Source organism: Tachypleus tridentatus, chromosome 9 (assembly GCF_004210375.1).
Source record: "Tachypleus tridentatus isolate NWPU-2018 chromosome 9, ASM421037v1, whole genome shotgun sequence".
NCBI lineage: Eukaryota > Metazoa > Arthropoda > Merostomata > Xiphosura > Limulidae > Tachypleus > Tachypleus tridentatus.
The window spans coordinates 94,720,618-94,736,352 of record NC_134833.1 but is presented as its reverse complement, the minus strand read 5'-3'; the positions used below and the strand labels follow the sequence as shown (position 1 = coordinate 94,736,352).

The 15,735-nt window shown below is 32.6% G+C and overlaps 1 protein-coding gene across 1 annotated transcript in view; it reads left to right on the top strand.

Moving 5' to 3' along the window:
- The window catches only part of LOC143225796 (uncharacterized), a 39,721-nt gene extending 24,433 nt beyond the window's left edge, over nucleotides 1–15,288 (top strand). The window contains exons 2-3 of the mRNA XM_076455803.1: nucleotides 242–744; nucleotides 14,933–15,288. Of these exons, the coding sequence (XP_076311918.1) occupies nucleotides 249–744; nucleotides 14,933–14,949 (513 nt within the window). The 5' untranslated portion in view covers nucleotides 242–248 and the 3' untranslated portion in view covers nucleotides 14,950–15,288. The remainder of the gene's footprint in view (nucleotides 1–241; nucleotides 745–14,932) is intronic.
- The last annotated feature ends 447 nt before the right edge of the window (nucleotides 15,289–15,735 follow it).

The window sequence follows — 15,735 nt, the reverse complement described above, 5'->3', positions numbered from 1 at the left end:
TTTTTTTATTCCACTTTGGTAATTTACTTTCTATCAACCAATTTATGGTTTAAGAGAATATTGTTGTTATAAATAATCAGTAACGAATTTTATCACTAAAATATTTTTTTCTTTTTAAAAGGAAAGTTCTATTAACAAAAGTTCTAATAAGTCATATATATTTGCAAAATATGGAATTATATTTGGTATCAAATCAACTCAGAGACTTGAAATTGTGTAATTATTTTATTTTCTACTTTAGAATCAGAATGAGGTTTCCTACGTATGGATTCTATATTTTACTTATATTTCACGTCGTTATACAAATTCATTCCAAGCCGTCAGACACAGACATGACATTAGACGATGTATTAGCAAATTTGGAAAACGAAGTTGGTGATAAAAGAGGCTGGGATAACCTTTCGGGAATGTGGGGCAAACGAGGCTGGAACAACTTATCAGGAATGTGGGGCAAACGAGGTTCTAGCTGGAACAAATTGTCTGGAATGTGGGGCAAGCGAGGGTGGAACAGTCTATCAGGAATACTGGAAAAACGAAGCTCTGGATGGAACAACTTGTCCGGAATGTGGGGTAAGCGAGGATGGAACAACTTGTCCGGAATGTGGGGTAAGCGAGGATGGAATAACCTGTCAGGAATGTGGGGAAAAAGAACCAGTAACTGGAACAACCTGAAAGGTCTCTGGGGTAAAAGAGCCACATCTCCGCTTGACGAAGAAAGAACAATCTGGGATATTGTAGAATCTGGTATTTATATTTTATATGTAAAAATTATTATGCTTAGCCATTATATAAATATCCTGTTGGTAAAACAGAATTAATGAGTAATATGAAATTAACATACGTGTATTACAAAATTAGTTTGTGAATTATCATGCATGCACTACAGATTAGTGAATGATTTTAATACTCATTAATGTGCTACAAATTTAGTGAATGATTTTAATACTCATTAATGTGCTACAAATTTAGTGAATGATACTAATGTTCATTCACGTATTATAAAATTAGTAAACGCTACTGAATTATGCATGTAACGAATAATGCTGGATGGTCATGAACGTATTAGAAAATTAGTGAACATTACTGAATTATGCATGTAACGAATAATGCTGGATGGTCATGAACGTATTACAAAATTAGTGAACGTTACTGAATTATGCATGTAACGAATAATGCTGGATGGTCATGAACGTATTACGACTTTCGTAAATAATATTTCTGACTTCATGTAGAAAAATAAAACTAGCTTCTTACGCCTTGAGTCATTACGAGTTCATATTTCAGCACAGATTTTTATCTATTACTGTAACAACCCTGCACGATATTGTTGTTATGTTGGTTGTAATGAAGTAAAAAAAATCAGTTCAATTGAAAGTTCTTTAAAGACGGTTTCTTTATTTCTTAGTAAAACGTTGGCTGTGACGTGATAAACGTTGTCAGCCTAAAGAATAAATATGTGCCTGGACCTAACAAAGGAACTTGGAAGGAAACGTAATATCAGTTATCACGTACATAGCGCCATCTGCTATGCATCGATCTATTTCTTTGGAGAAACACATTTTCTTTTAATTTTGCTATATGTAAAAGCTAAGTTTTAACCTGATGAAAAGTTGGAATGAGACTAAGGAGATGGAATGTTTTGGAATTTTTCTTAAGAACTGATCTTAATTTTCAAGACAATTTGGGAATTTATGATGAGTTTTGTTTTTAAGGGCCTTGCACACCTCAAACATCATGGTATGAATATTCCATACGAAATTAGGGTGTGCTCATTCTTTATAAATATTATGAAAATGTGTTACAAAAGTTTCAACAACATGTTAGTTTGTACTTAATTGCAGAATATCTAATAATTGAAAGAAAACGCAATAGATTTTTCGACGGTTAAAAGGATACGTAAAAGGTGCAAAAACTGTGCCACATTGATGTGAACTTTCTCTTTTTAGCAAGTTATTGTAAAGCACAAGAAAATGTTTGTTTAAAGACAATAAGCCCTAGACAGAAACAATGTTATCTATGTTTAAAAATAATTATTTTTAGTCTGAACAAACATCGTAACAACCTAAATATTAATATATAGTTTATAAGCCCACGAAGAAAATGCTTTATACACTGTTCTCTCTAATTAGGTATCTTAGTTAAGTTTTAACTGATACTATAGGATTGTTGTTGAATCCATAGTTTGTAATGCCTTTATAACAACAAATATATATATATATATATATATATATTTATGTAGCAAGAAAAACAGTTTTCGTTTAAGTCATGTCAGCAGAAACTTGTTAATACAAAGAAATGTTGTCAGTTGAAGTATATACAAGTTCAGACAAGTCAATATTGAATAAAACAATATATTATAAACAGGTTTAATGATCGACAAATGTGAAGAGCTACTGAATACATAAGATGTGAGAAAAATAAAAGCTATAATAACATAAGTAATTTGTTTTGGAATTTACTTTAAAATATACTTCCTAATTTAGATTTATATCCGGCATGGCTAGGTGATTAGGGGCGCTCGATTCGTAATTTGAGGGTCGTGGGTTCGAATCCCTATCACACCAAACATGCTTGCCATTTCAGCCGTGGGGGCATTATAGTGTGACGGTCAATCCCATTATTTGTTGGTAAAAGAGTAGTCCAAGAGTTGGCGATGGGCGGTGATGACTAGCTGCTTTCCCTCATGTTTTACACTGCTAAATTAGGGATGGCTAGTACAGATACCTCTCGTTCATCTTTGTGCGAAATTCAAAAAACAAACAAACTTTATTATTTTTAACAGTAAACACTAACAAATATTATGCATCTCGGAAATGTAAATTTTAGAAAAATGTATATTGTTTTTAATTGTAGAGATCAATAACATTTTATATTCTGTACTTTTATTTCTTTCAAATTAAACTGTAAATTGGTTTAATCAAGAGATTTATTTTAAGACTAAATGTATGTGATTAGTTATTGATTTATTACTCTGCCTGATATAGAAATTTTTGTGATTAAGTTATGCGAAGAATTTTCTGCATAATAAAGAAAATCTTTAATAACGTCGTACATTATGAGTCTGTGTAATAAGGGAAACACCTGTTTAATATGGATAATCTGTAACTAGGAAGTAGAGATATCGGTCTGTGTGGTGTGGTAATTTGTGACTCGGATATATAATTATTAGCCTGCGATTTGGTAAAGCAGTTGACAGTCTGCAAAATATTGAAAATATCAGATAATACAATTATCAGTTTCTGTAAAAAGTAGAAACCAATGATTAATTAGGTCATGCACATATAAGTCTGCGTCATGTGGATCATCGATTAGACGGTCGTAGAACTTCAATGTGGTAAGTCTTCGGACTCACAACGCTAAAGTCAGGGGTTTGATTCCCTTTGGTGGACGCAGCAGACAACCCAATGTGTTTTGCTATAAGAAAACCCACACATACATCCATACATATTTTTCCATATTAAACGGGTATTTTCTTATTACCCAGACTCATAATGCACGATCTTATTACGATTTTTTTATTATGCATGATGCTATTCGCATAAAAAAAATCATAGATTCTCCATATTAAGCAGTCTGTGTAATATGATTTGATTACGTATAGAATTCCCAGTTCTGGTAATATGAAAAAAAAACGTTACTATGTCATACAATTATCAATTTGTCATGTACAAAATTTGTTATTAAATTATACAATTATCGCCCTGAATGATATGAAAGATCTGTGAATAAGGCTTAAAATTATCAATCTGTACAATATTGATAATGAACAGTGTACGTGATTTCGAAATATTTCTTAATAAGTCACACGATTATTAATCTGTAATGACATGGAAGAATTTATGATTAGCTCATTCATCTATCAGTATGGTGATATATAAAACTGTAATTAGGTCATAGAAGTAATAAGTTTGTCTAATCTCGAATATATTTGATTGGGAAAAAAATTATTGGTCTGTGAATATCGAAATCGTGTGAATAGTTCACACAATTATGAGTGTTGCGACACGAAATATAAAATGAGGTTATTTAGTTATCGATTTATGTAACATAAACTTCATTTACTGTTAAAGTAGCAGTCTGTGTAAATCTGTATGTTAATTTTCTTTAATGCATGATTTCTTAAGCCCATACATGTGATTATATAATGCATTGTAAAAACATGTTTTAAGTCTCAGAGTCATATGATACTGAACCATTTGTTATTTCTATGAAAAGCATACATATTGTTACAATGATTGACAAAATACAACAATATAAAGAATCTATCTATGTATGTAAACGTTTACTGTAAGAATTGTTTTGATACAGAGTTTTATTCAAATAAACTAATTTCTTTATCCTGGACCTGATACTGACGCTTTTACCGCAACTGTGCCTGAATTTAGAACTGTATTATCCTTCCAGCTTTATTAACTTAAACTGTAGGCAGATTAAAAAGTGGAGGGCAGTGTTTGAAAGATCAAAACACATTTAAAGAAACGATCTATGCCTGTTGTAAGTACTTTCTATTTATATGTAGATATTTCTTCCAGGTTTGCTTCAAGTGGACTAAACATTTTTCTTCTAGAATCCGGTTTTATTAACGTTTTATCAAATGAAAGAATGATGTCTTGCACAGATGTCCTCGTGTGTTTACAAGACAACTTGTCATAACGATTTGGAAATTTGAATATTATGTTTATCATTTCGAACTTCTTCTTCATTTGAGAAGATGAAAAATATCCTTTTGGTACAGCCAAAATAACTATAAATTATGGCACATAAAATTACCTTACTATTTGGAAAATTTTCACCAAGCTTAAAAACGAATAGACCTTATGAAATAAAGGAAAATTATACTTACAAATAGAAAGATAGCAGCATATATATACATTTTGTCTTCAGAGTATTTTATCATTATAATTCAATACCTTCTTTGTAAAGCAGTACAAACAAATTTATAGCTGAAATGTTAAAAAACATTTATTCATATGTAAACACATAAATAGCTGTCTGGATAGGGAAAATAATCTTGACATCATCTTCTTGGTAAACAATTAAAACTGAGATTTCACATGTACGGAATATATATCACAAAATAAAAAAGTGATTGATTAGACAATATAGTTTATTAACAGATAGTTTCCATCATTTTACCACTGACAGAGAAATGTCAGTATTATTTACTCTATTAACATACATTTCAGCCTTTTTCTTTTTATTAACAGAAACTTCATGAATCTCTTCTCAACTGAAAGAATTCTTTTCTTTGCTGAAAGAGGTTTCATCGTTTTTTCTTTACTAACAGATGGCTTTCACAGTTATTTTCTTTATTAAGAGAGCTATTTTATCGTACTTTTCTTTACCAATAGAGCTTCCACCATAATTGTCTTTACTTTCAGAAATATTTCACCGTTTTTTTTCTAGTGAAAGATTTCATCTCTTTTTTTTTATGCTGAGAAAAACAAAAACATCAGAGAAAATTGTGGATGAAGAAATTAAGGATATTATATTTCTAGGCATGTAGAAAGGATAGACTACAGGATAAATAGGGAGAAAATAATTAGATTATGCTACTTAGGGGCACAGATGAAGAATATAACTGACAGAGCAAAAGATATAATAAAGGGAGCTAGCAATTATGCAATTTTTGTTGAGCGTGTAGGGTTAATTATGCAGGAAGAATAAGTCAAATGAGCTAATTAATAAATACAAGGAATTGATAAAGGTATTTTAAAAAATATCATAACTTTTTTGTGTCAGAGATATTGCCGATAATTAATTGTGAGGATGAAATTATGAGAAGGTTACTATAGTTAAATTCTAGTCTTATGTTCATGCGTAAAGATGAATTGATGGTTTATATTTAAATACTGTAGAGTCTGGCTTGTTTGCAGGGGTAACAAACTCAATTGTGAGGGAAAATTTCAACCAGGAGCAGAAAGTGGTTAAGGCTAGGATAAACTAAATAAAAAAAGTTTTTTTTGAGAAAACATTAGCATAGAAAATGAGTGTAGAAATAGTATAGAAAGAGTGTATCTAAGGATAGGCTTACTAGTTACTATCGTAATTAAGAAGTATAAGAAATAAAATAGGTGACTTTAGGGCACTGATTTAAATGGATAATTTTGATATAATGGGAATAACTGAAATATCGTTAAACGTAGATGGTTTTGATGATAGAAATTTATTTGAAGTATATGATTACAATTTAATTTAATAAAGACAGAATACTAAATAGAGAGAGAAGAGTGACTTTATGTGTATATCTTGTTTAATTTGAGAACTTCAAAGATAATAACAAGGAGGCTGAGACTGAATCAATCCATTTGAGATTCTATCAGTGGATATAAAAGGGAAAAACTTTTAGTGAAAATTTGTCATAATCACCAGATTGTACAGACGAAATTAGTTAGTAATTTTACAGTGATGTTAATATTTCAGTTATAATGGGTTTGTTTGTTTGTTTTTTGAATTTCGCACAAAGCTACTAGAAGGCTATCTGTGCTAGCCGTCCCTAATTTTTCAGTGTAAGGCTAGAGGGAAGGCAGTTAGTCATCATCACCCACCGCCAACTCTTGGGCTACTCTTTTACCAACGAATAGTGGGATTGACCGTCACATTATAACGCCCCCCCGGCTGAAAGGGCGAGCATGTTTGGCGCGACGGAGATGCGAATCCGTAACCCTCAGATTACGAGTCGCACGCCTTAACACGCTTGGCCATGCCGGGCCTCAGTTATAATGGGATCATAATTATGAGTGCTTTTAACTTCAGGCATAAAGATTGGGAAATGCTAGAGTCAAACTATCAGGGAGAACTATCATTTTGAAAACTGTTCAAGAGAAGATGGAAAATGGGGAACACCTAAGTACAAGCGATCAATGCTGTATGAGGTTTGATATTTTGGAGCATGTGGAAATTAGGAATAATTATGTTTCGATTTCAAATTTAAAAAAAAAAAAGAAAATTTTGAAAGGAGGCACCAACAATCATTTGTTGTGAATTGAGCAGCTGAGGTATTTGAAAATACTAATCAAATGTGGAAAAGTTTTAAGGATAATATTTTAAATATTCAGGATACACACGTTCCTTATAGAAAGAAAAGATCGGTTGTAAATACAAAAGCAACACGTGTCACAAAGGGTGTAAGAAATAAAATTAAAGAAAAGCCTAACAAGTTTAAGAAATTTCAATTGACTGGTATGACAGATGTAGAAGATTATAGGAAATCAATAAAGATTATCAAATAGAAAATTTGGATATCAAAAAGAATGTAGAAAAAGTTGGTTTAATTAACATTAAGAATTTCTTTACATACATTAAAGGTAAACAAAATGTTATAATAAGGTAGAACTCTTGATGGATGATAAAGAAAGGTTTGTATCTGATCTTTGTGAAATGGCTGAATTACTAAATTTTCTTTTTATTTGGTATCTAACAGCAACAATTTAGGCAGTGTTCTTCATCTTGAACGATTGGTTGATAGAGGTATGGTCGAACAAAATTATTGCATTGATTCTCAAGTTTTTATAAAAAGACAAATTAGAAGGTTGAAAAATAGTAAAGCTTCGGGGCCAGATAATATTTTCCCAGGGATTTTGAAGGAGATTAATGATTGAATTTTTGAGCCACTTGCTACTATTTTTGTAAATCGTTGAATAGTGGGCAGGTGCTAAAGGATTTGAAATTAGCTAATGTTACTCCTCTTTGCAAGGGAAGTAGAAAAACGTTTTGCAAGTAATTTTGGGCCAATTAATCTTACATCGATTGTGGGAAATATTTTGGAAACTTGATAAAAGATTTTTTGCAAAATCGTTTAACAAAGTTTAGAATTGTATTAATAACTTAAAATGGTTTCACTAAGGAAAAATCTTGCCCCATAAATCCTTTGAGATTCTTTGAAAACGTTACTGCTTACGTAGATGAAAGTAAAGATGTAGATTTGGTGAGCTAAAGTTTCAGAAAGCTTTTGACAAGGTGCCATATTAAATGCTCATTAAAATGATCTTTATAGGAGTGGGGGGATAAGTTGGTTAATTGGAATAATATAACAAGTGGAGTATCTCAGGGCTCAGTCTTAGGACCTTTGCTATTTTTGATCTACATCGGTGGCATAGATGAAGGAATAGTCAGTATATTACTTAAATTTTATGATGTTATTAAGGTCTTGGGTGTTGTTATCTGTAAAGATACTATTGCTTTACAAAACGAGTTAGATCATTTAGTGAGATGGACAAATAAATGGCAGAAGGGTTTCACTTTTAATATATTGAAGATAATCCATGTATGCTATAATAATTTTAATTATAGGTTCAACTTGGATGGAAAACAACCTTAAAAGTATCATGAAAGAAAGAGATCTTGGTGTAATTGGTTGATCAGGCTCTTAAGCCATCCAAGCAATGCGCTATTGCTAGTAATAGGACAAATATGATTTTAGGTTGTATTTACAGAAACACTGAACAAAAGACTAAAGAGTTTATAACTGCATTGTACATATCATTGGTTAGTACGCGTTTGGAGAATTGTGTTCAGTGTTGAGCTCTTACCTTAGAAGAACATTGAATTATTGGAAAGGGTTTAGAGGATGGTTACCAGAATTTTGCCTGAGATGGAGGGTTTGTCATGTGAGGGTGATTAAGATCATTGAATTACTTATATTTTGAAAAAAAAGAAGATTTAGAGTGGACTTCACTGAGGTGTTTAAGGTTGTAAATAGAATTGATAGTGCTGGTGCATAATGTTTTTTCATATTTAACAGCAAGAATACAAGTAGCAGGGACACAAATATACATATTCAAGATAGGGGTCATCTTTACCTAAGACAGTTATATTTTTATAAGAGGGGGATTAGCTTTTGGAATGGGTTGCCTTCAGATGTTCTGGAGGTAGTAAAAATGAAACGAGTTTAATAGAAACTTGATTATTAAATGAATGATAAAGGTTTGCTTTAGTGGTTTTAATTTAGAGGATGAGACAGCCAAGATGGATCAATAAGTCCTTAGTTGTCACTAAACATTATGCTAATGTATACACTATTTTAAAACAAGATCGTAATCATTCATTTGCAAAGTCTGAATTTTGAGCCTCAGGAGCTATCTTACAAAAATATTAAAACAATGTTTCAGATGAAAATAAGAAATATAACTTTTTGGGTTGCATAATCAAAGCTTCCAATATTGAAGTAAAGACTTTTGAACTGGAGAGGGGTTTGTTTGTTTGTTTCTTTTGGAATTTCGCACAAAGCTACTCGAGGGCTATCTGTGCTAGCCGTCCCTAATTTAGCAGTGTAAGACTAGAGGGAAGGCAGCTAGTCATCACCACCCACCGCCAACTTTTGGGCTACTCTTTTACCAACGAAAAGTGGGATTGACCGCACATTATAACACCCTCACGGCTGGGAGGGCGAGCATGTTTGGCGCGACTCGGGCGCGAACCCGCGACCCCCAGATTACGAAGCGCACGCCTTAACGCGCTAGGCCATGCCAGGCCCTGGAGAGGAGAGGATGTTTAACTAAAGATTGTTTATTTTTGAATTTGCGCGCAAAGATACACAAGACTATATACGCTAGTTGTCCCTAATTTAGCGGTCTAAGGCTAGAGGGAAGGCAGCTAGTCATCACCACCCAAAGTCAAATTTTGGGCTATGCTATTACCACCGAATAATGGGATTGACCGTAACATTATAACGCCCTCACGACTTAAAGGGCGATCATGTTTGGTGTAAAGCGGATTAGAACCCGTAATCCTCGGATTAGGAGTTGAGCGCCCTAACCACCTGGCCATGTCGTGCCGTTGAAAGACCAAGCATGCTAGCTATTAGACTACGTCCAGCTCAATGTGAATTGAAGCAAACTAATGTCGCGTGCAAATTTATTGAAATAATGTGAACTATAGAGATAACTGTTAGGTCCTGTGATCAGGTGCTGGCTTAACAAATGTGCGAACTAGAGAAAAGTAGAATCGTGTGCGGGTTGACTAATGAGTAAATCGGAAAGGCTAATGTTGAATGTTGTTTGATAAATGCACTAATGTAGAAAAATCTGATGTTATGTGCGGGTAAATAAATGTGTAAATAGAATGTGTGTTTTCTTATACCAGGCTAACTAGTTTGTCCATCGAAGGGAATCGAACCTCTGATTTTAGCTTAGGAAATCCCGAGAATTACTGCTGTCCCAGCAGGGGATGTGTAAATAAAAAAAAGGTGTTGTGTGCGGTTCGGTTAATGTGCAAGTAGGGAAACTAATGTTGAGTTTGGTTGATTAATGTGTAAAGAAGCAAAATTAGTGTTGTGTGTGGATTGTTTAATGCATATATGCAGAAGGAAACTAATGTTGTTTGTGGGTTGGTTGATGTGTAAAAGAGAAACATAGTGAAAGGTGATTTGGTGGGCAGGTTGGCTAAAATAGTAAGTGAATTAAAAGTTTTATTCTAAGATAAATAGTTATTTGAGTTGAGGATTAATAAAACAAAACAGAACTGTTGCGGTTTGCTGCCTACTTAGATCAAATAAAAATCGTCAGTTTGCTGTCATCTAATTTTAAAAATCTCTTTAGCAAAGGTACATATTTTCTATTTTCACTTCCCATCAACCTATTAGAGCAAGTGATTCAGTTGTTTATGATTCGGTATGACAAAGTAAAACCAGCTTGTCTAGTTTAAATTACTCTTTGAATCCTGAAACAGCCGATTAAGCTACATGTACATCAATAAATCTGTGAGTAATAAAAGCATAATATTAGTGTCAACTTACACCATCTCTTAGCTCGTAAAGCTCAGCTACTTTCAGACTTTGCCAGAGCTCCACATGTGTTTATACACTATCCAGTTTATATAGGTAATTAAGGAAATCAATTTTGTTAATGGCTTAGAACCGATGCATGCGTGTATGGAGACACATAAACACCTGTAGAAAAGTAATAACTTAAACAAAATTATATACACATCTGTGTATATTTATACTTGTATTTTATATAAATATTCACAAAACCTGTTATAAACAAATTTTACTTAGAAATTTATATAGACGCACAAACGTAAATTATGTGTACTGTGCACTGCACATTATTGTTTTGACATGCACACAATATCTATACATACATAAAATTAAGTGTACCTTAAACATAATAATTAAACATATATCTATACTATACTACATTAAAATTCAACATAGGAGTCGCTTCTGAAATTAGGTTATAAAAATGCACATATCGTGTTAATAGCAGCACACATTATGTATTAACAAAATATACTTCTGGTCGACAAAAACAAATTGAAGTTCGGGAAGAGTTCAGAAGTGTGTTTGTTTGAATTGAGCAGAAAGATACATCATGGGTATCGAAACCCGATTTCTAGCATGTGAATCCGCCGACATCCCGCTGTGCCACTGGGGAGCAATGTGATATGGATGATGTTGGTTATCATCATTTACATATAGAAGAGAGAAACAAGAATATGAAACTTAAGTGAACATGAAATAAAGTGTTTTGTTTTGAATTCCGCGCAAAGCTACACCAGGGCTATCTGTGCTAGCTGTCCCTAATTTAGTAGTGTAAAACTAGAGGGAAGACAGTTAGTCATAACCACCCACCGCTAACTCTTGGTCTACTCTTTTATCAACGAAAAGTGGAATTGACCGTCACATTATAACGCCCCTACGGCTGAAAGGTGGATCATGTTTGGTGTGACAGGAGTAATAAAGTGACAACAACATGAATGAACTCAGCTATTTCGTTTAATTTCTCTGTTCAGCCACCAGGAAAGCCGTCGGGACTAAATTTTAGGTTTATTCTGAGATATTTAATTGGCCAGGCGATTCATAGTTGCTAATCATCTCGGACTATGATCGTATTTCACGACCCGTTGCCACAAAAACGTGCTCCGCACTTTGGGGTTGTGGGTGCGCAATAAGATTGACGATCAAATCTAAGTATTCGGATCAGAGAAGAGTAACCAAGAACTGATGATGGATACTGTCGACTCGTTGCCTTCTATTCTAGTCCTTTAGTTCAAACTTGTGGACGGCTATGGGATTACTCTAGCTTTTCGTGAAGTTCTGATATAAACAAGAAGTATTTAATTGTCTCTTTCAATACACAAATTTGTTGAGACAATAGGAAACTTGATTTACCTTTCAGAAAGATAAATTTTATACAGACGTTAAAGTGTGAACATTTGATTGGTCTTGTTAAAAATTCGTTGAGAACAATCTGGAAGATCACCCTTCTTTTAATGTCCGTCCGTTTCAATTAAAAGAGTGTCCAATTCTGAAGACATTCCAGTGGTAGATTAATGAGCATGTGACATTGTCATAACGTCTGTTACCTTCCAATGACTAGAACCACTGGCGATGGAGAGTTTGTTTGTTATTCGTTACACAGCTGTGCATTAGGCTATTTGTAACTTGCATATTGCAGTGATTGAGCCCCGACAATTATCGTTATAAAGCCTCAAGCGTTTTTTCTTTGAGCCATAGTGTGACTGGAGAAGTGAAAAATTCTTTGAACTGATTAAGATATTTTATCTTTTCACAGCTGTTTATACGTATAAACATTCAGACTAAAAAATAAGAGTTAGGGTACATCATTAACAATTTAATCACAAAAATGATGAGCTTATTTATAATAAAAAAAATGTTGTGGGTCCTTGAAAAGCTGATGATAAAAACATACTCAGTGACACAGTGGTGATTTTGAAGGTTTTTAACTCTGAAATCTGGCTTTTGATACCCTCGGAGGACACAAAACAGATAACCCATTGTGTAGTTTTGTGCTTAACTATATACAAAAAAATACAAAATTGATGATATAAATAACAATTAATTATGAACAGTGAAGATAAGATATTAGAAACCTGATGATATAAAGAAGAAAATAATAAGTGGTTAAACATCTAATGATAAAGACAAGATTATTTATGAATAATTAGGGTGAGCCGTTAAGATTCTGAACATAAGAACGATAGAATTACATATGAAAATTTAACATAAGTCTTGAAAACTTTGAAGATAGAGACATTAAGATTATTTTTAAGTTGTTAAGGAAGGTTTATTACCTTAACCGTTAGAAAGAAAATTATTTACCCTTTCAAGTTGAGGAAGCTGTTGTGGAAACTGTCTTTGTGATCGCTAAGTAACGAATACTTCTTTTCTCCACTGACAACACCGTGTCGCTGATTTATTAAATATTCGCTTGGTGTGATCACTGTTTAGATTAAGGACGAAAGCTTATCAAGAATTATTAATTTTAATTATTAATTGTTTTTTAGTTTAGCGCAAAGCTACAAAAGAGCAAGCTGCGCTATCCGTCTCTAATTTGGCAGTGTAAGACTAGAGGAAAGGCAGTTAGTGATCACCACCTACTGCCAACTCTTGGGCTACTCTTTTACTGACGAATAGTAGGATTAATCGTCATATTATAAAAACCCACGGCTGAAAGGGTGAGCATGTTTGGTGTGACGAGGATTCGAACCCCCCACCCTCAGATTACGAGTTCGAGTACCTTAACCAGCTAGCCTTGCCGGGCTAGAGTTGTTAAATAAGATTGTTCGTACGGCTTTGATTTTTACTGCAACAGAACTTTACTTTGAGATCATTTTTAGTTTATAAAGTTCTCTTTTAGTAGAGCATTAATAAAGTTTGTTTTGTTTCAGAAGAATTGTTAATAAAGTTTGTTTTGTTTAAGTGTGATTGTTAATAAAGTTTTATTTTAGTGATTGTTAATAAAGTTTTTATATTAGTGCGATTGTTAATAAAATTTTTGTTTAAGTGGGATTGTTAATAAAGTTTTTGTTTAAGTGGGATTGTTAATAAAGTTTTTGTTTAAGTGGGATTGTTAATAAAATTTTTGTTTAAGTGGGATTGTTAATAAAGTTTTTGTTTAAGTGGGATTGTTAATAAAGTTTTTGTTTAAGTGGGATTGTTACTAATGTTTTTGTTCAAGTATATTTGTTAATAAAGGTGCAGCTCTGTTTCAGAAGGATTGTTAATAGAGGTACAGTTTCGTTTCAGTGGCATTGTTAATAAAAGTTTTCTTTTATTTCAGTAGAATTGTAATAAAGGATTTGTTTTAGTAAGACTGTTAACAACATTATTTTGTTTTAGTAATATTGTTAATAAAAAAACAGTTAACAGTTTTTTTTTTTTCCAGCAGAATTATTAATTAATGTGCAATTGTGTTTAGGTGGGATTGTTAATAAATCTTAATTATATGCAGTGTATCGGATCATTAAAAATTGTCATAATTAGAATCGTTACCAGTTCAGTATGTGTTAAGATATATAATATCCTAGGTTTCACAGTTATGTTTTGTAGGTATTGCAGTTGTATCACCTCTTGGTAACGTAGTTATTTTAATACAAATCAGGCTCAAAATATAATATTACATTGTCAAATAACTATGTATGTATATCGTATAAGTACAGAACTAGGCATTTTATCGTTATATAAATCATTTAATGCTCAACATATGGGTTGATAAAAGATATTATATCGTTCAGTACAGCATTTAAAATACATAATTTGGATAATAATAAAAATCATGATTTCTTATATGTTTTTTTTATGATAAACGAATGACAGGAAGTTTGGGATATTTTTTTCCTTAGTAATTTTTTATGATTCATTTATTTTTTTCGTACTTCGTTTGTTTTGCGTAAAATAGTGCGAGGACGTTTGTTTGTAGCATTCTTTAATTTTGATCTAATCAACAACACCTGCCGTCAACTCTTGTCAGTTTGACAATTAGACATCTATTGGGCATCTTCGTATCTGTGGTGTGGAGTTGGTTTTTGCATCATCGGGTTTCGAGCCATCAATCCTCGTATTCGTAATTTGAATATGCTAAGCATAAGCCACACAAAGCAAAAACCTTTATTTTGTGGTTCTGATTTGTAACAAATTAAAATAATATACTTCTGAGTCTAAATAAGGATCATATTTTTATTTTTGTAGATAATTTTCACCTGTGAATCATCAGTTATTGGCGAACATTCTCTCCAAGGACTGAATTGGTGTCTTCGGCGTTTAGTCTCCAAATCCAGAACAAGCAAGCTTACATAGGTCTTTGTAAATCCATAACTACAGATATAAATTCGATTAATCACATAATTTTAGTTTTTCTAACCTCTAGATGATGAAATTAGTTGTTGTGTTGCTGTTCAACTTATGCTGTTATTCTGTATAAATCCCACTTTTTTCCAAACAGAAATGTGAAGTGAATATTTTTTAGTGATAACAAAAAACGATTATGTGGTGTGAATGAGCTTCTGATGTAACATAATTGAACATTAAAAAATCTTGAAAGATTCGATGTTCGTTTTATTTTTTATCTTAGATTATTAAAGGTGTTAATGACATAAAAAATACAATTCAGCGAATTACATTTCATAATTCTCGACTAACGGATTTTAAATGTATCAGCACAGAATCTTTCTGAATTCTTACATCGTTTTGTGTCCCCCTAAACTACATATTTACGGCTACTGTTTTGTTAACATATTTTTAAGTGTTACTGTATGAGGCAAAAATCTTTATTTTTAACAGTTTCTAGGGCCAAACCAACAATAGTTTCTGTGAGTAGATATTAAGGGTAAAAAATTAGTAGGAATTGGTTACAGACCACCAGATGAAACCGATGAAATTAGTGAGAAACTTTACAACGAGATTTCAGCTGTTGGTGAAATCATAATTATGAGTGATTTTTAGTTCGTACGTACTGAGAAATAATAAAGTCAAACCATGAGGAAGATAGGTTT